The sequence below is a fragment of the Centropristis striata genome, chromosome 8 (genome assembly GCF_030273125.1).
Source record: "Centropristis striata isolate RG_2023a ecotype Rhode Island chromosome 8, C.striata_1.0, whole genome shotgun sequence".
In the NCBI taxonomy this organism is placed as follows: Eukaryota; Metazoa; Chordata; class Actinopteri; order Perciformes; family Serranidae; genus Centropristis; species Centropristis striata.
Genome location: NC_081524.1, coordinates 9,048,117 through 9,073,982, shown reverse-complemented (window position 1 = coordinate 9,073,982; position 25,866 = coordinate 9,048,117). Strand labels below are relative to the sequence as shown.

Genomic DNA, 25,866 nt, shown 5'->3' with positions numbered 1-25,866 from the left:
TCACCTAAAACAGAAAGAAGATCATTGAGTTTACAAGTTCTCATATACCGCTGTATAGTTTTCAGACACAGGTTGTTCTTGTTTTTCTTCCTCTTCTTTACCTGGACAAAACAAGTTTTAAAAGTTTTAAAATACACACACACACACACACACACACACACACACACACACACAAACACACACACGGAGATATTTCTAGAATGAGGTTAGATCAGATAAAACTCACCTTTATTACCAGAATGTGGCAGAGGTTTGTTGTTGATTCTAAATATTAGAAATAAAGCATCATTATAATGTTGCGTACACTACACAATGTAGTGTACGCAACCAGATGAACTAAATATTTAACATTTGTTGTGTCTGGATAGTATTGTATTAAAACAATTATGAACTATGAATTATTGTTTGTGGAGACTACAGTGTGTCTAACATGTGGTCTTAGAGTAATGTTGGTGTTAGGTTGGTGTTATTCTGCAGTTACTTACCAATTAAAACATGATAAATGTGTGACTGGTAATACCATGAAGGCTATTTTTCTACTTACTTTTTTTTATAAAAGTAGTACCCTCCACCACCAACTACTGCACAGATTGCGATTACTATTCCAGCGATGCAACCACCCGAACAGCCTTCGACTACTACTACTTGGGGTTCTTCTATAAGAGAGGAGAGAAAAACATGATTACAACCCCATTCTGTGAACAGGAACTGTCTAATAATGTCATCATATCTGTGAAAACAAAGAATACGATAACATCTCTATATCGTATCAACTGCTTGCTTCCTATCATGAGAAACCAAAACCTTTGTCCAAACTTTTGGTGGATGAGCTGCAATGTGCAAATGTTTTTTTTTTCATAAGGAAAACAATTTTTTTCAATGAACAGGTTAATGAAACGGATGTGTAAGAAACATCTTTAGGAAGCCTGCTACTCTTAAAATAATCAGTGGTTTAACACTGTGTGCTGCTCGCAGTATTCAAGAGTATCAACAAAATCTGCCATCAACACCATCTTGTTACCTGTTACAGACAATTCATGGACTGCAGACGAAGATGTTCTCCCAGTTATAGCGTTCGTTGCTTCACAGACGTAGCTGCCGCTGTCGTTGAATTCAGCGTTGTCTTTAGTGAAAGCATAAGATGTGTCTATCTCTGTTCCATTCAGTTTCCAGATGTAAGTAGCACGTGGTACGGAATCAGCAGAGCACTCTAATTCTAAAGGGCCTTTGAATTTTATCTCATGTAGACCTGCGATTTGAACATTGTCTGGTCCATCTGAAAGTCAGAAATTTGTAAAGTTCCTACATCATCACAAATAATAAGGATTACAAAACTTTTTGAGCAGTGAATGTAGAGTTTGTTACCTACACTTCACATCCAAGATGTACAAAGCTTCGTCGCTGCCGAGAGGGTTGCTGATTATACAGTCATATATTTCACGGTGTTTTTTATTCAGACTGCTAAAAGACAGCACTCTGTTGTTGTCGTGCAGGGTCATGTCTTCAGTCAGAATCAGATCTGAGTCTCTCTTCTTCCACTCTCTGGTAAACACAGAGCCCAGAGCCTCACAGGTCAAGTTGAAAGAGTTCCCCTCAATCGCCAGGATTGATGATGGTTTGATTAAAGCACCTGATATTCTCTCTGTTGGGCAAAAGGTGGTGAAAAATATGTTTATGAATTTATATCACTTATTTGACTTCAGTCCCAAATATTACAGGTTATGTATTTTCTTACCTGACTTATTTTTGACTTTTATTATATTGATTGTAATAACACGTTTGTCAACATATTTCTGAGTCATATCACGACTATATCCACCAATTCAAACTCACCCAGTACAGAGACAACTGATGGCTGAGACATTAGGGATCTCAGAGTTTTGCTGTTAAAGGTCTGACAGCTGTAGTTTCCAGTCTGACTCATCTGAATGTTGATCAGTCTGAGCTCTGGTCCAGTATCAGACTGCAGCTCTCCATTCAGAAACCATTGAAACTGAGCAGCAGGTCTGGAGTCAGCTGAGCACGTCAAGGTGATGTCCGAACCTTCAGCATAGTATTCTTGTGGTGGAGATTTTGTCAAATGAATATTTTCTGGGCCATCTACATTGTGCAGTATATGGGAATAAAAAATATAATCAAATTGAAGTAAATGTTACCAGACATGCAGCTTCTCAGTGTGAAGACTCATTATACCTTCAACTTTGAAGCATGCATGCATATAGTGCAGGTTAAGATTATGCACATAGTATATGTTAGGAAGGTAACTCACAGCTGATGGAGAGGTTTATTGGTTCACTGGTGTCCTCACTGACAGGATTGGAGACATTGCACCTGAAAGGTCCCTGATCATAGCGGGTCACATTAGTTATAGTGAGGTTGGCGCCTCCATCAGTGAGCTGAACTCTGTCACTCTCTGTAACCTCAGAGCTGCTGTTCAACCAGAGGAAAGAGAGAGAGGATCCAGAGGAGGAGCAGGACAGACGCACAGAGCTGTTGAACTCCAACAAGTCTGTGCTGCTGGCAGTTACCACTGGAACACTAACTGGATCTGTAGGTTAAAAAAACCCATTTGTATATATTTTATTTACATTTGCCATCACACAAAGGTTCAATGGAGGGAAAAAAGCTGCAGTGGTTGTAAATTAATCTCATGTTTCTCAGGAGATGTTGATTATTTATGGTTGCACATTCAAAGTTTACTCAAGCTCCAGCCACGACAAAAAGAAAAAGGTTTAATTTTCTAACTTTCTAACATTGATAAAGACGATACAAAGACCAAAAAGCCTGTTTTGGGGTAATTGCAAAATGCATTAGACATCATAGGGGATACTTTTTCTTTAAATCAGATCAATTTGGTGATGGCGCTTTACAATGAATTTTAAATATAAATGAATCCAATTTAACACCATGAGAAAATATGACCATAAAACTTAGATAAACGTCTGATGACATTTCAACAAAGGCAAACTGAGTGTAACCTTTACATCTTTTAAATGTTTTTTGTATATATACTGTTGATATTAGTACTCAATTAGTACTACAATATAGTTATTGGTCATCGTCATCAGTTCTCAGTTAAATAATTCAAATCTCAGTTAGGATACAGTTATTGTGAGACTTTTCATAATCAGTGAGAAACCATACCAAAATGTACATATTGAAGAAATGTAAGCATACATGTTTATTTCTGACCTTGTAAACAATAGTTCCACAAAAAACACACTTGACTTAAAGTCCACCTTCATGGTTTTTTCCATTTGTCAACCAAACCTACTTGTACCTGTTTTTCTCTGCATTGTATAATTAAGTAATAACAAAATTTATTTTTTAATTTATGTTTAGCTGGTGTGTTTTGTAGCTCTTATTTGAAACCACTGAACACCTAAACACAATTATTTGAAGTGAAACAATATTAATTTCCCATGCATAATCTCCACTCAGCATTGAAATAGATACAGAAAATTGTCTCACCATATACGTCCAGTCTTGTGTTCCCAAGTAGGGGTAGTTGTCCAGCTAGTCCAATGATAACGCTGTACTCTCCACTGTCACTAAGAGCCAGATTCCTGAGCTCCAGAGATCCAGTAGACATGAAGAAAGAGATCCTGCCTTCATACTCTGGTGCAGTAATGTTGTTAACATTGAAAGTGAAAACAGGTTTAATACCACCATATATCCAGCTCACTGATTGAAATGTTTGTTCATGTGGAGTCAGTGTTGTGGTGAACATCACCGTTCCTCCCACAGCTGCATTCAGAAGATCGTCTTGTAGCACACCAGCTCCTTTGGTTAAACCTGGAGGAGACAGTTACAGCTCTGAGAAGCACTAAAATTAGGACAGACTGCGATGATATGCTTTATCACAATCCAAAAAATTCACTTTTTGTATTTTCAGATACAGTAGGCTATTTATACTTTTTTCATAATTTAGTAACATGATCAATATCTGTGAGGACAAAAGAATTCTTAAAGCAAAATTTCTTTCAACAATAAATCACTCTCAAACTGCTTATAAACATACAGTTTGTTTGCGTTGTGAAAACCTTTATTTATTTATTTATTTTTTAGCAAAAATGTTTTTGTTAGTTGCTTCATTTGCCGGCTTGCTGGGATATTTTCCAACACAGAATCTATTAATTAATGAACTGCTGTGTTCATGCACTGACATTGATACCAGGAAGAAATCCATGCCATCTGATGTCATAAACTCTAACACATCCCATTGGGTTATATGGAGAACTCACCTGAGATGACGCCCAGGATGATGATGTGTATCACAGATATTTCCATTTCATCTGGTGTATCAAGTATAACAATGAGAGAGAGCCAGAGAGAGATTTGTGTCAGTCCTCTTAACGTCTGTGGTGTTTTCAGTTTAATGATATGGGTTTGAAGATATGAAGGCAGTATAAGGAAGTATCATAATGTTTAAGGTCCATCCGCCTGCTTCATTTCTCCCTGTTAATCAGTGACAAAATGGACTATGAGCAACAGCATAGCACAACATTTTGGACCCTGTAATAATGCTGAACAACTAAAAAATCACACCATGATCATTTTAAAATGTTGTTCAATGAAAGTAAGAATAATGAAGCAAAATTGATGATTTCTTTTGATAATATGAGTCATATCGTGATTGCAATATCAGTCCCCTTGTATTGATTTTAGTCAATTTGTCATTTTTTAAAATGCTTTTAATGTTGGATAACTTGTACTAGCAATACAATATTTAAAGTGGTGCTTCTCTGTGTGTTACAGATGTGTCGATTACATCAACTAATTGATCAGTGGACAAAGTCCTATGAATGCATGAATGTAAGTAAGAATTTGTTTTATTAAGGACAGCCCTAGATTTTAATTATTTGTTGTAAATAATTCTCCTCGCCCCTGTTTAGAGTAAACTGATTATTTAACACATAACCCTGTACACGGCAAGTGCTTTAGTCATAAACTGTACATTGTATGAGGCTGCTATATTGTTATGGTTATTTTGTTATGATGCACAGAAGTTGCATTGAGAATTTTTAGTGAGTTAAAGATTATACCTAAAGACAACAACATAAATGATCCCCATTACTTTTCATAGGAAACATTATCCTCACAGATTTTTTTTTTCAAACCATCCACCAGAGAAAATTCAAATTGATGTCAATTAAATATAGGTTATAAATATATAAATACATACATTCATATAATACATTTATATTTTATAATACATTTCCAGACAATAAGTTGCCTCTTAAATAAATAAACAATAAACAATAATAATGAATAAGTTGCCACAGTCTTAAATTATTTTTAGAATTATATTTAAAGACTGATGCCTGCAGGTGATTAATGCAAACATACATTTATCTTACATACACAGACAACATGCATTGCTGTTCACCACTAGCCTGGCTAACACCAGACTATTCTCAAATGAGGTCTAGTCTGGCAACGAGCAATGGATTTCTCCGTAGAGGAGGTGTGGTTTACGATCCTCCAGAGCCGTTTATTGGGCGCTTAGAATGTCTGTCTGTAGGTAGCTCTTAGCCAATCAGATCAGTTATACCAGATGACGTAGTAGAGCAACAGAAATGGATGTTTGTTGTGTGTGTGTGTCTGTGAGAGAGTGTTGTTTGCTGCTTTGCTCCTCCAGTTCTCGCTTTCTGCAAGATTATTTATTTTCACGCTTTATTCCCCCTCATGTCATTCAGCCACACACATCCACTGATTTTATGGGCAATAATCAAGCTGCTGCGGGCCTCTCTGCGGCTCCGCTGTCCGCGGTAGCTGGGCTATTAGCCGTTAGCGGCTATTAGCTATTAGCCGCTAGCGACGCTAATAGCCCCGCTACCATAACGCCGGTGATCTCAGCGGAGCCGCTGAGAGACCTTTCGCCTTTCAACTTTCGCTCTAAACTATTTAAAACACCATCTACAGCTAAAGAGAGTTTCGCGTCTGCAGCAGCCATGTCGGTTCCGGAAAATTACAAGCTTCCAAGTGCCAAGTAGTACGCGTCATCGTCTTGCCGTCCCTCCCCGCTCTGTGATTGGATCCCTAAAACAGGGCTAAGAATGCATCCTAGTTTCCAGACTACCTGGAGGTTCGAAATTAAATTCGAGCGGGCAAGGCAGTCTGGGTATACCCAGGCTAGTTCACCACTGTCTGTTATGTTATAATTTTAATTAATAGTGATTATTATGAGGCTATGCAGTGGTGTAGTATTTAGCACTGTCAACTCACAGCAAGAGGGTTGCAGGTTTGAATCTTCTGTGTGTAGTTTGCATGTTCTCCCCATGTCTGGGTAAATTGCCCATAGGAGTGAATGAGAGCGTGAATGGTTGTCTGCCCAACGCCAGCTGGGATTGACTCCAGCCTGCCAAGACCTGAGTCCAGATAAGCGGTCGAGAAATATGAATGAATGAATGATTGCAATGGATACTTTCTGCTTTTAGAATTTATTTCAATTCAGCAAAAACAAGACTGGTCTCCACAACGTCATTGTATTTTCTATAGTGGTTAAAGATTGCATTATATGACACTATAAATAAAAAAAAAACGGAGAGATAAAGTACAATTCTGTCATGGACCATCATAAAAAAAGCCATTTGACTATTGGATATTTGGATAAACAAATACATTCACTGCTATTAAGTAATAACTGAACTCTTAGTAATTCAATAAACAAAACAAGTTACCATAAACTTTGTGTAAACTGCCTTATTTTATTGTCAAAGCTCCACCAAAACACATATATATTATATATATATATATTATATTATATATTGGCAGTACATCAAATGATTGATATTAATTTGCAAAGACAATAACCACCCAACTCTGCAGTTCTCTTGACCTTTTAAATTCTTTTTTCGCTCTTTTATTCGGTTTGAAGGCACTTAAGTCCCACTCTCATCAACCCTTTTTCAAGCAGGAGTTTTTGCTGAAAAATATGACTTGACCAGTGTTGGAGGAGGGTTTGAGGAGAACACACTCTGATAAATAATCTACAATTATGGGTACCAACAATCTACTTATGTTTTCCACACTTCCCAAAATAGGTAGTTAACTTAACTCAGTTATAGGTACTAACACAGAGCAGCAGAGTCCTTTGATGAGAGAAAGGATGACGAAGATGCAGCTCAGTTCACAGTTGATCACCACTTTATTGATTACAATGAGTCAGAAATGTGCAACAGTGTCTCTGGGTTCTAGATTAGCTTGCCCTGGCAATCATACAGAGTTTGGAGAGCTGTCAGGCAGTCTGAACAGTCTATCTATCCCTTGAACCCTTTTATACACGCCACCTAGTCTTTAACATGAGTAACTGTTCTGAGGTGTTGTCTTCTCTTCATTCCTTCAGCATCCTCTGGCCTCTTCACCTTTAGGACACAATCACACCTCTTGCATGTCGTCTAGCACTTTCAGGCACTCCAAAGCATGAACACTTCCTCATTCTCACTCAAACACATGCAGGCAGTTATTCTGTTTTAACACTGATACTTTTTTCTTGATCTTATCTACTGTTTTCAGTTACTTGCACAAAATATGCGCTTTTATGATTGACTATGCACATTTAATTTTTCATTTTAATTTTTTTCATTTTTATTTTTTTAAACAAACAACCAAAAAAAAAGAAATGCAGTCCAGCAACAATGTAAAAACAAGCCAGATCTACAACACAAAACATAGATCCACAGAACAAAACAAGACAAAACAAAACACCCCAGGAAGTCTACATACTATACCAATCCTGTACCTGAATCTAATAAAATATAGGTAGATGGTGACAACCTTACATGTCCAGCAATTGAGCTAGGAATGGGCCCCACACCTCATTGAATAAGTCTTCCCTCCCAGCCACTCTATAGGTGACCCGCTCGTAGCTGGCCATTGAACTTAAAACCTGTGTCCACTCTTCAAAAGTGGACTGAGTGGGAGATTTCCAGTGGCGTAAAGTTATCCTGCACCCTGTTGTCATAGCTAAACAACACCAAGGTTTATTGTGTTTTGACATTTGAATGTTATCTGGAAGTAATCCCAACAGACATAATGCAGGGTTTTTGACCAAGTGTGTGCCCAGCACCTTATTCACAAACAAAATGATTGCATTCCACATGTCTTTAGTTTTGTCACACTCATATAGCATATGCACCAGAGTTCCAACCTTTCCATTACACCTCCAACATAAATCACTGTTACGGAGTTTCAGTCTTGCCAGTTTGGAAGGGGTCCAGTAGGATCTATTTAATATTTTATAACAAATGAGTTGTGATTGTGCTTCACGTTAATAACCATGCCATGATGCACATAATTTCTTCCAATCATCTTCTGGAATCTCTTGAGCCAGGTCCCTATCCCAACATGCTTTTAGACCATCCAGTTTTGGTACTTGCGTACTTCTAATAAGTTCATAGAACTTTGAAGCTCCTCTGTCTTTCTCTCCAATCTTATGGGAAATTACCTGGATTTCTGTCTGACTGTGCTGAATATGTTTGTTTGAGAGAATGCAATGTCTGATTTGTAAATATCGCCAAAATTCTGAGTTACACAAATTATATTTAGTCTTAATTTCATCAAATGATTTGAATCCCACCTCTCCTGTCACATCCTCAAGAATGTGAATCCCAGACCTAATCCATTTGTCCCAGAAGAAACTTTTCTTATCTATTAACAGTTTCTTGTTATACCATATGGAGGATCTGCTTGATAAATATGGATCATTTTTTGTTATTTGATGAGCAATTTTCCATGTTTCTCTAGCAAAAGCCATTACCGGGTCTTGAGAGGGGACTGGTCTATCTGTTTGGGAGAGGAAGGCCTCCACCGAAAATGGATGTACCAGTTTCTCCTCTATCCTGACCCATAGAGGGATCCTTGTAGGCGGCAGGTGAATTTTAGATAACTGTGACAAAGAAAAAGACAAATGATACCAGTCTATTTGTGATAATGCTAAACCCCCCTTGTCTTTTGCAGCATCTAACTTAGTCTGATTAAACATGGGTTTTTTTCCTGCCCATATAAACTTCTCTATCATACTGTTGTACGTTTTAAGTAGTGAGGAAGGAAATTTTAACGGTAACATGGAAGTGATATAATTGATCTTGGGAGTTAAAATCATTTTAACTAGACTGAGTCTGCCCAACAGGGAAATATACAACTTATCCCAATTTTGTAACAAAATTTGAGTTTTCTGAATAACTGGAGATATGTTGGCTTCCATTATTTTTACCAGGCCTGGCGTTAATTTAATGCCCAGATATGTTAATCCTTCAGGCATCCATCTGAATTTCCAGTTCTTCCTAATATCTGGGGGGCACAATTTTGATAACGGCATGGCTTCTGATTTTGACCAATTAACAGTATAACCAGATATCTCTGAGAACAGATTTATCACTGTGCAAATTTCTGGGACTGAGGATTCAGGATTACTAGATATCAATAATACATCATCGTCATACAGCAGGAGCTTGTGTTCTTCTTGACCCGCCTGCACACCCTGTATATTTGAATTAGTCCGCAAGGCTATAGCCTGGGGTTCAAGAAACATAGCGAAGATTAGAGGTGATAAAGGTGAACCTTGCCGAACCCCACGATTTAGTCTGATTTGAGGTGACATAATCCCATTAGTTAAGACTGTGGCTGATGGATCAGAGTACATTAATTCCACCCACTTCCTAAATATTGGACCAAATCCAAATTTTTCTAGCGTATAAAACAAAAAAGGGAACTCCACTTTATCAAACGCCTTTTCCACATCTAATGAAAAGGCAACCATTGGTGTGTCATAATTTCTCATCCTCCACATAATGTGTAAAAGTCTTCGAAGGTTGTCTGCAGAGCTCCTGCCCCGCATAAACCCCACCTGGTCCTGATGAATGAGAAATGGGACCACTTCTTCCAATCTAGACGCTAAGATTTTGGCGAGAATTTTCTCATCCACATTAATCAAAGATATAGGGCGATAATTAGCACACTGCTGTGGATCTCTACCCTTTTTATGCAGTAGTGTAATAACTGCTTCCCTCATGCTTCCAGGTAACCTACCTCTATGAAATGCATCTTGATAAACAACTAGTAATCTAGGGGCAAGATCAAGATCCATGAATTTCTGATAGAAATCTACTGAGAACCCATCGTTTCCAGGGGCCTTTCCTAACCTGAGACTTCTGATTGCTTTCTTAATTTCATCTACGGAAATATCATCCTCCAGAAGTACTCTCCCATCCTGAGATAGGGTAGGAATTTCAATTGAGGAAAAAAAAACTTTCTAATTTGTGTTTGTCTGTCCCACCCTGAGATGTATACGTCCTGATAAAATTCCCTAAAGGTGGTATTTATGTCTCTTTTGTTCGTAATAAGGTTATTGTCTTCATCAAAAATTGATGCAATAACATTTTGAGATTGAATTTGTTTTACTCTGTGTGCCGGTACTTTACCAGCTTGTTCTCCCTGCTCAAAATATTTCTGCCTGGTACAGAAAAGGGCAAATTCAGTTTTCCTGTTCAGTATGTCATTTAGTTCACATTTAAGTTCATTCAATTTACCCCACGTATCAGAGTCTTGTCGCTCTGTGTGTACTATGCACATTTAATAATAAAACAACTGTTATAAAGGAGAAGTAGAAAATGACTGGCCAGGTGAAGCAATTTTGCACACAAGCATAAACTTTAAGCAATATTGCGCATGAGCTTAAACTTTATCTTATGCATTCATTCTATGGATTATATTAAAACACTATCAATACTATGGATACTATTAAAGTATTTATCAATCAATATTAATGCAGGTTAGCTGACTATTCTTTAAAGCAGTATCAATGCAAGCGAGCTGACTATTACTCACAGCAGCAACAAATAACTAACAAAATTAAGTAGTTGTTGAACATAATAAAACATCTACGTAGATTAGGTGTAAGACCTGCTTGCTCATTTCTATTGTTTTCAGATTTCAAAAGTTAAATTATTGTATTTTTATATATCTTGTTTTATGGTCTGCATGTCTTATCCCAACCTAATGTTTCCATTATTTACAGTGTTGATGTTGGACACAACAGGAGAACAGGAGAATAAAAACATATTGTATACATGGTAGGAATGCAAAAAAATAAGAAAATGTTTTTTTTAAGCAAACACAATCACTATTTACTAATAGCATACAAGACATGTTTTTGCATATGCTTAATGTTATATTATATTATTTCAGTGTTGAAGAAACTTAACTCTCAACTAAAGGTAGCAGAGACAATGTATCAGTTAAAAACAACAGTTTATTTTCTTCAGGCTGGTTATGATGTTTTCTTATTTTCTGATCCTCTGCTGGACAAGAAGTTAAGAGTGTCACAGCTTGACCTTTAAAATGCATTCATCAATTTTACCAAATCAGAATAATTGGTTAAAAACTCACCTAAAACAGAAAGAAGATCATTGAGTTTACAAGTTCTCATATACCGCTGTAGGGTTTTCATACACATGTTGTTCTTGTTCTTGTTCTTTACCTGGACAAAACAAGTTTTAAAAGTTTTAAAATACACACACACACACACACACACACACACACACAGAGAGAGAGAGAGAGAGAGAGATCTTTCTAGAATGAGGTTAGATCAGATAAAAACTCACCTTTATTACCAGAATGTGGCAGAGGTTTGTTGTTGATTCTAAATATTAGAAATAAAACATTGTTAAAATGTGGCAATACAACCAGATGAACTCAAAATGTAACATTTGTTGTGTCTGGATAGTATTGTATTAAAACTGTTATGAAGAAAAGTTCCAACTATCACTGTTTTTATTCTTACACCAGTTGTGCATTTTTAGTTAAAAATGTAATAATGTGATCACCAGATTAATTTAATTGATACCATGAGTGATATGTTAATCATTTAATTCATGTAATAAAATACTTTTTTTGTGTGTGCCATTTTTGGGCTTTATTGACAATGTGTCTAACATGTGGTGTTAGGTTAGTATTATTCTACAGTTATTCACCTATTAATGCATGATAAATGTGTGACTGGTAATACCATGAAGGCTAATTTTCTACTTACTTTTTTTTATAAAAGTAGAACCCTCCACCACCAGCTGCTGCTGCACACACCACTAAAACTGCGATTACGATTCCAGCGATGCAACCACCCGAACAGCCTGATGTTACTACTGGGAGTTCTTCTATAAAAGAGGAGAGAAAAACATGATTACAACACCATTCTGTAAACAGGAACTGTCTAATAATGTCATCATATCTGTGAAAACATATGATAACATCTCTATATCATATCATCTGCTTGCTTCCTATCATGAGAAGCCAAAATCTTTGTCCAAACTTTTGGTGGATGAGCTGCAGTGTGCAAATGTTATTTTCAAATGCTTATAATGAAGACGTTAATGGAACGGATGTGTAAGGAACATCTTCAGGAAGCCTGCTACTACTGCTAAAATAATCAGCGGTTTAACACTGTGTGCCACTGAGAGCCCAGAGCATCACAGCTCAAGTTGAAAGAGTTCCCCTCAATCGGCTGGTTTGTTGATGGTTTCATTGAAGCACCTGATATTCTCTCTGTTGGGCAAAAGGTGGTGAAAAATATGTTAATGAATTTATATCACTTATTTGACTTTAGTTTCAAATATTACAGGTTATGTTTTTCTTACCTGTCTTATTTTTGGCTTTTATTATATTGATTGTAATAACACACTTTGTCAATAGAGTTTAGGCAGGTGGACATAATTCTGACTCATATCACGACTATATCCACCAATTCAAACTTACCCAGTACAGAGACAACTGATGGCTGAGACATTAGGGATCTCAGAGTTTTGCTGTTAAAGGCCTGACAGCTGTAGTTTCCACTCTGACTCATCTGAATGTTGATCAGTCTGAGCTCTGGTCCAGTATCAGACTGCAGCTCTCCATTCAGAAACCATTGAAACTGAGCAGCAGGTCTGGAGTCAGCTGAGCACGTCAAGGTGATGTCTGACCCATCAGCATAGTATTCTTGTGGTGGAGATTTTGTCAAATTAATATTCTCTGGACCATCTACATTGTGCAGCATATGGGGAATAAAAAAATATAATCAAATCAAAGTAAATGTTACCAGACATGCAGCTTCTCAGTGTGAAGACTCATTATACCTTCAACTTTGAAGCATGCATGCATATAGTGCAGGATAAAGATTATGCACATATATGTTAGGAACATAAGTCACAGGTAACGGAGTTGTTGATTGGACAACTAGTGTTAGAGCTTACAGGATTGGACACTTTACACGTGAAAGGTCCCTGATCATAGCGGGTCACATTAATTACAGTGAGGTTGGCGCCTCCATCAGTGAGCTGAACTCTGTCACTCTCTGTAACCTCAGAGCTGCTGTTCAACCAGAGGAAAGAGAGGAAGTCATTTTTGTCTCAGTTGTCTCCATATGAGCAAAGATTGCAGACGGATCTTGAATGCAAATGTTTGTATTTTTTGTGTTTAGTACAAGTTTTTTATATTGAAGGAATTTTTGTCTGACACAATCACAGGTCCATCTTTTGATACAAATTTCCTGATAAAAACAAGCAAACAAATGCATTTATTCAAACTTACTCAGTACAGAGACAGCTGCAGGCTGAGATGTTTCATATCTCAGAGTTCTGCTGTTAAAAGCCTGACAGATGTAGTTTCCACTCTGATTCATCTGAATGTGGATCAGTCTGAGCTCTGGTCCAGTATCAGACTGCAGCTCTCCATTCAGAAACCATTGAAACTGAGCAGCAGGTCTGGAGTCAGCTGAGCACGTCATGTTGATGTCTGAACCTTCAGCATAGTATTCTTGTGGTGGAGATGTTGTCAAATGAATATTTTCTGGACCATCTGAATGTGTGGAAAAAACAACAACAAAAGGTCCTGAAATCGATTAGGTCAAAAAATGTGTTTCTAACATGTTGAACAACCCGTGAAGGAGCAAAAGGACAAATAATCTGAACTCCTTTCTGTCTCTGTTTGCATTCAGATGTTGTCAGATAAAGAAGTGAGTGTGTAGGTCAGTAACTCACAGCTGATGGAGAGGTTTATTGGTTCACTGGTGTCCTCACTGACAGGATTGGAGACCTTGCACCTGAAAGGTCCCTGATCATAGCGGGTCACATTAGTTATATTGAGAGTGGAGTTTCCATCAGTGAGCTGAACTCTGTCACTCTCTGTAACCTCAGAGCTGCTGTTCAACCAGAGGAAAGAGAGAGAGGATCCAGAGGAGGAGCAGGACAGACGGACAGAGCTGTTGAACTCCAACAAGTCTGTGCTGCTGGCAGTTACCACTGGAACACTAACTGGAACTGTAGGTACGAAAAACATTTGTATATATTTTCTTTACATTTGCCATCACATAACAAAGGTACAATAGAGGGAAAAGCTGCAGTGGTTTTAAATTACTCTCATGTTTCTCAAGAGATGTTGAGTATTTTTTGGTGGTGCATTCAAAGTTTACACAAGCTTCAGCCATGACAAAAAGCAACATTTTCTAACTTTCTAACATTGATAAAGACAGAAAATTTTCAAAGCCCAAAAAGCCTGTTTTGGGCTATTTGCCAAATGCATTACACATCATAGGGGATACTTTTTCTCGGGCTGTACATTTTGGTGGTTGCTCTTAAATATAAATTAATCCAATTTAACACCACCAGGAGGTAAGGCCATAAAACTCAGATAAACATCTGATGAAGTGTCAACAAAGACAAACTGAGTGCAACCTTTACATGTCTTTTAAATGTTATTTTTCTTAACACACTGATTGATATTTGTACTAATTGTCACACCGCTGAAAATAAAGATATTGGTCATCATCATCAGTTCTCAGTTAAATAATTCAAATCTCAGTGATGATACAGTTATTGTAAGACTTTTCATAATTGGTGAAAAACCATACCAAAATGTACATATTGAAGACATTTAACCAAACATGTTTATTTCTGACCTTGGAAACAATAGTTCCACAAAAAACCAAACATTGACTTAAAGTCCACTGACCTGCTTTTTCCATGCTTTCAACCAAACCTACTTTTACGTGTTTTTCTTTGTATTATATAATTAGGTAATAGCATCATTTAAATTCTGTTTAGCTGGTGTGATTTGAAGCTCTTATTTTAAACCACTGAACACCTAAACACAATAATTTGAAGTGAAACAATATTAATTTCCCATGCATAATCTCCATTCAGCATTGAAATAGATACAGAAAATTGTCTCACCATATACGTCCAGTCTTGTGTTCCCAGCTAGGGGTGGTTGTCCATCTAGTATAATGCTAACGCTGTAGACTCCACTGTCACTAAGAGCCAGATTCCTGAGCTCCAGAGATCCAGTAGACATGAAGAAGGTGATCCTGCCTTCATACTCTGGTTCAGTTATGTTGTTACCAGTGAAAGTGAAAACAGGTTTATTACCACCATATATCCAGCTCACTGTTAGAATTGTGTGTTCATGTGGAGTCAGTGTTGTGGTGAACATCACCGTTCCTCCCACAGCTGCATTCAGAAGATCGTCTGGCAACACACCAGCTCCTTTGGTTAAACCTGGAGGAGACAGTTACAGCTCTGAGAAGCACTAAAATAACTTGAGCACTTTGTAAAATGGGCCACTGTGATGATGTGCTTTCATCATAATTCAAAACAAATCCTGGTCTAAAAACTCCCCAGAACACAAAACTGAAGCAGACAAAACCTCTAAAGAAGCTAATACACAGTAGAATATACAGTTTCTAATATAGAGTCCTTAAAATACAAGATAATAGACAGCATCATTCCTCTGGGTATGCACAGATGAGCTGTACCTTTTTCTATTTACTGCAAAGGCCTCATAATAAAGTTTAGATGATCGTCATATTTGTTAACCAGCTGTTGTAGCTTACTTTTCCGCACAGACACACTGAACTTCCTCTTCAACTTCCTCTTTGTTAGGAACATTTCTATTAACCCACTGTTGGATTTACTTCCCTTTATGAATATATTATTTATTAGTAAATCAATATATTATTAGTAAATCAATATTTGTAACAGGTTTTTTTGCTATAATATTTGTATTATATAAATGTACAGTATAGAGGTTGAGTGTATTTTGGGATGTTTGGTCTTTATCACCAAACAGAGTGCGTAGCCACATTTGATATACAAAGGAAGTACTAAATAATTAACTTAGAGTCACAGGAAATCATTCATCAAACTTTTCAGGTAACATAAAAAAGAATACTTTAAAGTGATTAGACATTTATTTAATTAAACTTCAGTAAAATGCTGTTTACATAAATGCATGAACACAAATAATCTAATACCATATTTAGAATATATAACAGTGTGTCATTGGTACTTTTACTTAAGTAAATGATCTGAATACTTTTTCCACCACTGAGTGTTATTCTACCCCAAATATATTTCCTTCTGTTGCTAATGTCATTCTTTCATTGCTGCATTGAGGATTGGATATTTTTGTTCAGTGGCTTTAAATTTTTACAGTAATTTTCACATCATGGATTTCTCAATCCACACAATCTGCAGACTGATCTAATGTGTCACAAGTTCATACAACACGACGCTGTCTAAAATGCAAATGAAACCGAATGCAATAATTTACACATCCTTATCCACATGAATGTATTTAAAGACAAAGACAATACATGTTTTTTTCAAACTAACTTTTAAATTTTACATAAGGTCACAACTTTTTTGGAGCTGGGTTGTACAATAAGTCAGCAAAAAAAACCTCACCTGAGATGACTCCGAGGATGACAAAGTGTATCACAGCTTTTTCCATTTCTTCTACACGGTCATCAAATAGGACAAGATAAAAGAAGGCCCACACTCCTTTACTTTGCCTTTGCTAATTTCTGAATAATGTTTGGTGATTTCAGTTTATCAAGGTAGAAAAGGAAGTACTGGCAGTGGGACTTCCCTGATCATCCTGCCTACCATACATGGTCTGGAAGTTGCCATTTGATTAACTGCAGCTTTTGGACTTCTGCATTGGCTTCACATTTCTACCCCGGAGGTTACAGCTTCTCATAGCAGTATAATGAGCTAAATGCTAACATGCAGTGATGATGTTGTTAATGACAATAATAATAGTAATAATATTTATTGATAATAAATCATTTTGGTTATTTTATTTATTTATTCAGTGCTTTTCAAAACAATGTTATAAAGTGCTTTACATGGTTAAACCAGGATCGAAACACATTTAAAGTGATGTTACAGATCTGTTGATTTCATCAACTAATTGATAAGTGGACAAAGTCCTATGAATGTTAATAAGAATTTGTTTTATTAAGGACAGCCGTAGATTTTAGTTAGTTGTTGTAAAGAATTCTGGTCTACTTTTGTACTATTTTGTGGTGAGATAACAGCATGAAAACTGGAGGAAGGTGTTTGGCATTTCTATATTAAAACATATTTTTAGGTTGCTGCTGCCTCTGTTTAGAGTAAACTGATTATTTGACTAATTACCCTGTTCACGAGGCTGCTATATTGTTATGGTTATTTTATGATGATGTACAGACAGTTGCATTTAGAATTTTTAGTGAGTTAAAGATTATACCTATATACAACAACATAAATGATCCCCATTACTTTTCACAGGAAACATTATCCTCACAGAAATTATTTTTATTTTTTCAAACCATCCACCAGAGTTATTCAAATTGATGTCAATTAATTATAAGTTGTAAATATATAAAGTACATTTCCAGACAATAAGTTGCCATGATATATATATATATATTATTATCAACTGCTGCAAACATACATTTATATTACACACACAAGCAACATGCATTGCTGTTTACCACTGTCTGTTATGTTATTATTTTCATTAGTAGTGGTTATTATGAGGCTATGTGGTGGTTAGCACTGTCAACTCACAGCAAGAGTTGCAGGTTCGAATCTTCTGTGTGGAGTTTGCATGTTCTCCCCATGTCTGGGTAAATTGCCCATAGGAGTGAATGAGAGCATGAATGGTTGTCTGTCTCTGTGTGTCTGCTCTGTGATAGTCTGGTGACCTGTACAGGGTGCATCCTGCCTCTCGTTCAATGTCAGCTGGGATCGGCTCCAGCGCCCCGAGACCTGAGTCCGGATAATCGATTAAGAATAATGAATGAATGATTACAATGGATACTTTCTGCTTTTAGAATTATTTAATTTAAGCAAAAACAAGACTGGTCTCCACAACGTCATTGTATTTTCCATAGTGGTTAAAGATTGCATTATATGACACTATAAATACAAAAACAACTGAGAAATAAAGTACAATTCTGTCATGCACCATCATAAAAAAAGCCATTTGACTATTGGATATTTGGATAAACAAATACATTCACTGCTATTAAGTAATAACTGAACTCTTAGTAATTCAAGAAACAAAACAAGTTACCATAAACTTTGTGTAAACTGCCTTATTTTATTTTATTGCCACCAAAACACATTTTCTATTGACAGTACATCAAATGATTGATATAAATTTGTGAAGACAAAATCCACAGAGAATATCCACCCAACTCTGCAGTTCGGTTGACCTTTTTATTCTTTTTTAGATATTTTTTGGGTTTGAAGGCTCTTTAGTTCCACTCTCATCAAGCCTTTCTCTAGCTGGAGTTTTTGCAGAAAAAAATTAATTGACCTGCAACAAATAACTGACAAATTATAAAGTAGTTGTTGAACATAGTAAAGCATCTATGTAGATTAGGACTATGTATCTTGTTTTATTATCTGCATGTCTTAACCCAACCTAATGTTTCCATTGTTTACAGTGTTGATGTTGGACACAACAGGAGAACAGGAAAATAAAAACATATTATATACATGGGAGGAATGCAAAAAAATACGTAAATGTTTTTTTTTGAAGCAAACACATTCTTCACTATTTACTTATAGCAGAACAAGACATTAGTATTATATTAAATATTGTATGCTTCACCAGTGAAGAAAATTTTCTCTGAACTAAAGGTAGCAGAGACAATGTATCAATTAAAAACAAAAGTTTCTTTTCTTCAGGCTGGTTATGATGATTTCTTAATTTCTGATCCTCTGCTGGACAAGAAGTAAAAACAAGTGTCACTGCTTGACCTTTAAAATGCATTCATCAATTTTAACCAAATCAGAATAATTAGTTAAAAACTCACCTTAAACAGAAAGAAGATCATTGAGTTTACAAGTTCTCATATACCGCTGAAGTGTTTTCATACACAGGTTGTTCTTGTTCTTCCTCTTCTTTACCTGGACAAAACAAGTTTTAAAATACACACACACACACACACTCACACACACACACACACACTCACACACACACACACACACACACACACACACACACACACACACACACCACACGGAGATCTTTCTAGAATGAGGTTAGATCAGATAAAAACTCACCTTTATTACCAGAATGTGGCAGAGGTTTGTTGTTGATTCTAAATATTAGAAATAAAACATTGTTAAAATGTGGCAATACAACCAGATGAACTCAAAATTTAACATTTGTTGTTTCTGGATAGTATTGTATTAAAACAATTATGAAGAAAAGTTCTAACTATCACGGTTTTTATTCTTACACCAGTTGTGCATTTTTAGTTAAAAATGTATTAATGTGATCACCAGATTAATTTAATTGATCCCCTGAGTGATATGTTAATCATTTCATTCATGTAATGAAATACTTTCCTTTTTTTTTTTTTTTTTGTTGCCATTTTTGGGCTTTATTGACAGTGTGTCTAACATGTGGTGTTGGGTTAGTATTATTCTACAGTTATTCACCTATTAATACATGATAAATGTGTGGCTGGTAAAACCATGAAGGCTAATTTTCTACTTACTTTTTTTTATAAAAGTAGAACCCTCCACCACCAGCTGCTGCTGCACACACCACTAAAACTGCGATTACTATTCCAGCGATGCAACCACCCGAACAGCCTGATGTTACTACTGGGAGTTCTTCTATAAAAGAGGAGAGAAAAACATGATTACAACACCATTCTGTGAACAGGAACTGTCTAATAATGTCATCATATCTGTGAAAACATAACATAACATCTCTATATCGTATCATCTGCTTGCTTGTAAGCATGAGAAACCAAAATCTTTGTCCAAACTTTTGGTGGATGAGCTGCAATGTGTAAAAGTTATTTTCATAAGGAAAACAAATGCTTATAATGAAGACGTTAATGTAACGGATGTGTAAGAAACATCTTTAGGAAGCCTGCTACTCTTAAAATAATCAGCGGTTTAACACTGTGTGCTGCTCGCAGTATTCAAGAGTATCAACAAAATCTGCCGTCAACACCATCTTGTTACCTGTTACAGACAATTCATGGACTGCAGACGAAGATGTTCTCTCAGTTATAGCGTTCGTTGCTTCACAGATGTAGCTGCCGCTGTCGTTGAATTCAGCGTTGTCTTTAGTGAAAACATAAGATGTGTCTATCTCTGTTCCATTCAGTTTCCAGATGTAAGTAGCACGTGGTACAGAATCAGCAGAGCACTCTAATTCTAAAGAGCCTTTTAATTTTATCTCATGTAGACCTGTGATTTGAACATTGTCTGGTCCATCTGAAAGACAGAAATTTGTAAAGTTCCTACATCATCACAAATAATAAGGAATACAAAACTTTTTGAACAGTGAATGTAGAGTTTGTTACCTACACTGCACATCCAATATGTACAAAGCTTTCTTGCTGCCGAGAGGGTTGCTGACTATACAGTCATATATTTCACGGTGTTTTTTATTCAGACTGCTAAAAGACAGCACTCTGTTGTTGTCGTGCAGGGTCATGTCTTCAGTCAGAATCAGATCCGAGTCTCTCTTCTTCCACTCTCTGGTAAACACAGAGCCCAGAGCCTCACAGGTCAAGTTGAAAGAGTTCCCCTCAATCGCCAGGATTGATGATGGTTTGATTAAAGCACCTGATATTCTCTCTGTTGGGCAAAAGGTGGTGAAAAATATGTTCATGAATTTATATCACTTATTTGACTTCAGTCCCAAATATTACAGGTTATGTTATTTCTTACCCGTCTTATTTTTGGCTTTTATTATATTGATTGTAATAACACATTTGTCAACATATTTCTGACTCATATCACGACTATATCCACCAATTCAAACTCACCCAGTACAGAGACAACTGATGGCTGAGACATTAGGGATCTCAGAGTTCTGCTGTTAAAAGCCTGACAGCTGTAGTTTACTTGAGTATGCAGTCATCAGTCATGTCCGTCACCAGCTGACTGAACAATAATAAATCTAAGACAGCACAGATCATAAACCAGCAGGATGAACTTAGCTGTCCAATCCACTTTGGATGTTTAATATCTTATCTATTGCCTAGTGCTTGGTGCAATATTAAGCAGTGTTGGCTGACCTTGCAGGCTTATCTTGCCCAATTAGCCACAACCACACTCACCATTACACAAGGGACAAACCTTTTGTCAGACTGAGCAATCAACTTAAAACAGATTTGAGATGTGAAAGGAAAATATGTCCAGACTAGAGAACCGTAAAGATATAATAACTAATGCACATTTACACTGTGATTGGGTTTAATTATGCTTGTCTTTACATTCTTCATATGTGGAATCTGCTCCCCACAACAAGTGCTGCTGGCCACTTCAGGAAGTCATTTTTGTCTCAGTTGTCTCCATACGAGCAAAGATTACAGACGGATCTTGAGTGCAAATGTTTGTATTTTTTGTGTTTAGTACAAGTTTATTATATTGAAGGAATTTTTGTCTGACGCAAACACAGGTCCATCTTTTTATGCAAATTTCCTTATAAAAACAAGCAAACAAATGTATTTATTCAAACTTACCCAGTACAGAGACAGCTGCAGGCTGAGATGTTTCATATCTCAGAGTTTTGCTGTTAAAGGCCTGACAGCTGTAGTTTCCACTCCGATTCATCTGAATGTTGGTCAGTATGAGCTCTTTCCCAGTATCAGACTGAAGATCTCCATTCAGAAACCATTGAAACTGAGCAGCAGGTCTGGAGTCAGCTGAGCACGTCATGATGATGTCTGAACCTTCCTCAATGTATTCTTGTGGTGGAGATTTTGTAAAATGAATATTCTCTGGGCCATCTGGATGTGTGGAAAAAAAAAACAACAACAAATGTCAGATGTGGTCCTGGAATCGATTAGGTCAGAAGTGAAGGAGCAAAAAGACAAATAATCTGAACTCCTTTCTGTCTCTGTTTGCATTCAGATGTTGTCAGATAAAGAAGTGAGTGTGTAGGTCAGTAACTCACAGCTGATGGAGAGGTTTATTGGTTCACTGGTGTCCTCACTGACAGGATTGGAGACATTGCACCTGAAAGGTCCCTGATCATAGCGGGTCACATTAATTACAGTGAGGTTGGCGCCTCCATCAGTGAGCTGAACTCTGTCACTCTCTGTAACCTCAGAGCTGCTGTTCAACCAGAGGAAAGAGAGAGAGGATCCAGAGGAGGAGCAGGACAGACGGACAGAGCTGTTGAACTCCAACAAGTCTGTGCTGCTGGCAGTTACCACTGGAACACTAACTGGATCTGTAGGTTAAAAAAAACCTTTGTATATATTTTACATTTGCCATCACACAAAGGTTCAATACAGGGAAAAAAGCTGTAGTGGTTGTAAATTAATCTCATGTTTCTCAGGAGATGTTGAGTATTTATGGTGACACATTCAAAGTTTACTCAAGCTCCAGCCACGACAAAAAGCAAAAGGTTTAATTTTCTAACTTTTTAACATTGATAAAGACGATACTAAGACCAAAAAGCCTGTTTTGGGGTAATTGCAAAATGCATTAGACATCAAAGGGGATACTTTTTCGTTAAATCAGATCAATTTGGTGGTGGCGCTTTACAATGAATTTTAAATACAAGTTAATCCAATTTAACACCATGAGAAAATATGACCATAAAACTTCAACAAAGGCAAACTGAGTGTAACCTTTACATGTCTTTTAAATGTTTTTTGTATATATATTGTTGATATTAGTACTCAATTAGTACTACAATATAGTTATTGGTCATCGTCATCAGTTCTCAGTTAAATAATTAAAATCTCAGTGATGATACAGTTATTGTAAGACTTTTCATATTCATTGAGAAACCATCCCAAAATGTGCATTTTGAAGAAATGTAAGCATACGTGTTTATTTCTGACCTTGTAAACAATAGTTCCACAAAAAACACACATTGACTTAAAGTCCACCTTCATGGTTTTTTCCATTTGTCAACCAAACCTACTTGTACTTGTTTTTCTCTGCATTGTATAATTAAGTAATAACAAAATGTATTTTTTAATTTATGTTTAGCTGGTGTGATTTGTAGCTCTTATTTGAAACGACTGAACACCTAAACACAATTATTTTACGTGAAGCAATATTAATTTCCCATGCATAATCTCCATTCAGCATTGAAATAGATACAGAAAATTGTCTCACCATATACGTCCAGTCTTGTGTTCCCAAGTTGGGGTGCTTGTCCAGGTAGTATAATGCTAACTCTGTACTCTCCACTGTCACTAAGAGCCAGATTCCTGAGCTCCAGAGATCCAGTAGACATGAAGAAGGAGATCCTGCCTTCATACTCTGGTGCAGTTATGTTGTTAACATTGAAAGTGAAAACAGGTTTAATACCACCATATATCCAGCTCACTGAATGAATTGTGTGTTCATGTGGAGTCAGTGTTGTGGTGAACATCACCGTTCCTCCCACAGTTGCATTCAGAGGGCCGTCTGGCAACACACCAGCTCCTTTGGTTAAACCTGGAGGAGACAGTTACAGCTCTGAAAAGCACTAAAATGAGTTGAGCACATTGTAAAATGGGCCACTGTGATGATGTGCTTTCATCATGATTCAAAACAAATCCTGGTCTTAAAACTCCTCAGAACACAAAACTGAAGCATCAAAACCTCTAAAGAAGCTAATACACAGTAGAATATACAGTTTTTAATATAGAGTCCTTAAAATACAAGATAATAACAGTATCATTCCTCTGGGTATGCACAGTTGAGTTGTACCTTTTTCTATTTACTGCAAAGGCCTCATAATAAAGTTTAGATGATCGTCATATTTGTTAACCAGCTGAAGTAGCTGACTGGTCTGTACAGACACACTGAACTTCCTCTTCCTCTTTATGTGAGGAACATTTGTCTTTATTTTTTATGATGTTTGGTCTTTATCACCAAACAGAGCCTGTAGCCACATTTGATATGCAAATGAAGTACTGGGCTCAACTTGTGTGCATGAGGAAAATAATTAACTTCATGAAGAGAAGAGTCACAGGAAATAATTCATCAAACCATTACTTTTCAGCTCAAGATTTAACATAAAAAACATGATAAATATATAAAAAATAATACTTTAAAGTGATTAGACATTTATTTAATTAAACTTCAGTAAAATGCTGTGAACATAAATGCATCAACACAAATAATCTAATGCCATATTTAGAATATTTTACAGTGTGCCATTAGTACTTTTAATTAAGTAAAGAATCTGAATACTTTTTCCACCACTGAGTGTTATTCTACCCCAAATATATTACCATCTGTTGCTAATGTCATTCTTTCATTGCTGCATTGAGGATTGAATATTTTTGTTAAGTGGCTTTAAATTACTATTGTAATAATGTAATTCATAACAAATGCTTGCTAACATGGATTTCTCAATCCACACAATCAGACTGATCTAATGTGTGAGAAGCTCATACAACACGACACAATTTGTTTGCTGTCTTAAATGCAAATAATACAGAATGTGATAGTTTGCTCGTCCTTTTCAACCTGCATTTGATTTGAATTGTGCAAAGAGAATAATGTTCAAACTGATTAACTTTTGTACAACACCCCAACTTTTTTGAGACTTGGTTGTACAATATTTAAAAATATAAAAACACCCATTAGAAGTTATCTCCCAAAGGTCTTTGACACTCAATAATCAATGGTTAATGTTAAATAATGTTTGGGGATGTTGGTGAATGTTTTCAGTTTATAAAGGTACAACAAGGAAGCACTGTGCAGTGGGATTAATATAAATAATTTCGGCTATTATTTATTTCAAAACATGTGCTTTACATGATTGAACCAGGATAGAAACATTTAAGGACTGCACTGACGAAAATAAAATGAGACATTTCAAAATGATACAAAATATAATAATAATAATAACAATAATAATAATAAAGGGCAATAAGAAAACATTAAAAAAAGATGGATCAGTTCTCCGCTCAATCCTGATTCTACGTTCAGAATGAGTCAAATATGCAAGAAGATGTCGTGCTCAGTGAATCACATCACTACCAACTTTATTCCAACATTTCTTAACAGTTTGCATTTATAATTGTTGACAGTAAATGAGAAAAGTAAAATGTATCAAGTGAACAATAAGAGGACATGTATATATAGTATATATACAGTTCTCCTTACATTCTCCTTAAAAAAGCTGGAATCAGAGATTTTTTCCTCTCTTTTTTTCTCCTCAAAAAATTACATAATAATAAATAAGTGAATAAATTCTTTATTTTTAGCTGCTGTGTCAAGTGGTAAGAGCTCACCTGAGATGACTCCCAGGAGGATGAAATGTATCACAGCTTTTTCCATTTCTTCTGCACGGCCATCAAATAGGACAAGATAAAAGAGGGACCAAACTCCTTCACTTTGCCTTTGCTAATTCCAAAATAATGTTTGGGGATGTTGGTGAATGTTTTCAGTTTATAAAGGTACAACAAGGAAGCACTGTGCAGTGGGATTTCCCTGATCGTCCTGCCTCTGAAAGTTTTATTTACCTGTATTGCTTCGCACCGTTGTTAATCATTTATAATATTCAGTACATGACAAGCAGCCTTCAGAGATTAATAATTAATTAAAGAAATGTCAGTAGAGTATTTTT

At 36.4% G+C, this 25,866-nt stretch overlaps 1 protein-coding gene across 1 annotated transcript; it reads right to left on the bottom strand.

The window, feature by feature from the left end:
- On the bottom strand, positions 1 to 25,638 carry LOC131976183 (hemicentin-1-like). The gene is made up of 23 exons (XM_059339104.1): positions 25,532 to 25,638; positions 23,418 to 23,741; positions 22,240 to 22,518; positions 21,806 to 22,072; positions 20,643 to 20,915; positions 20,295 to 20,549; positions 19,817 to 19,937; positions 19,377 to 19,414; positions 16,722 to 16,772; positions 15,210 to 15,533; positions 14,019 to 14,297; positions 13,570 to 13,836; positions 12,754 to 13,038; positions 12,035 to 12,155; positions 11,607 to 11,644; positions 4,245 to 4,295; positions 3,472 to 3,810; positions 2,270 to 2,548; positions 1,834 to 2,100; positions 1,370 to 1,642; positions 1,022 to 1,276; positions 545 to 656; positions 1 to 4 (listed from the first exon to the last, which is right to left on the bottom strand). The coding sequence occupies exons 1-23, from the start codon at positions 25,575 to 25,577 to the stop codon at positions 1 to 3; spliced, it is 4,548 nt and encodes a 1,515-aa protein (XP_059195087.1). The 5' UTR covers positions 25,578 to 25,638.
- Between the last annotated feature and the right edge of the window lie 228 nt (positions 25,639 to 25,866).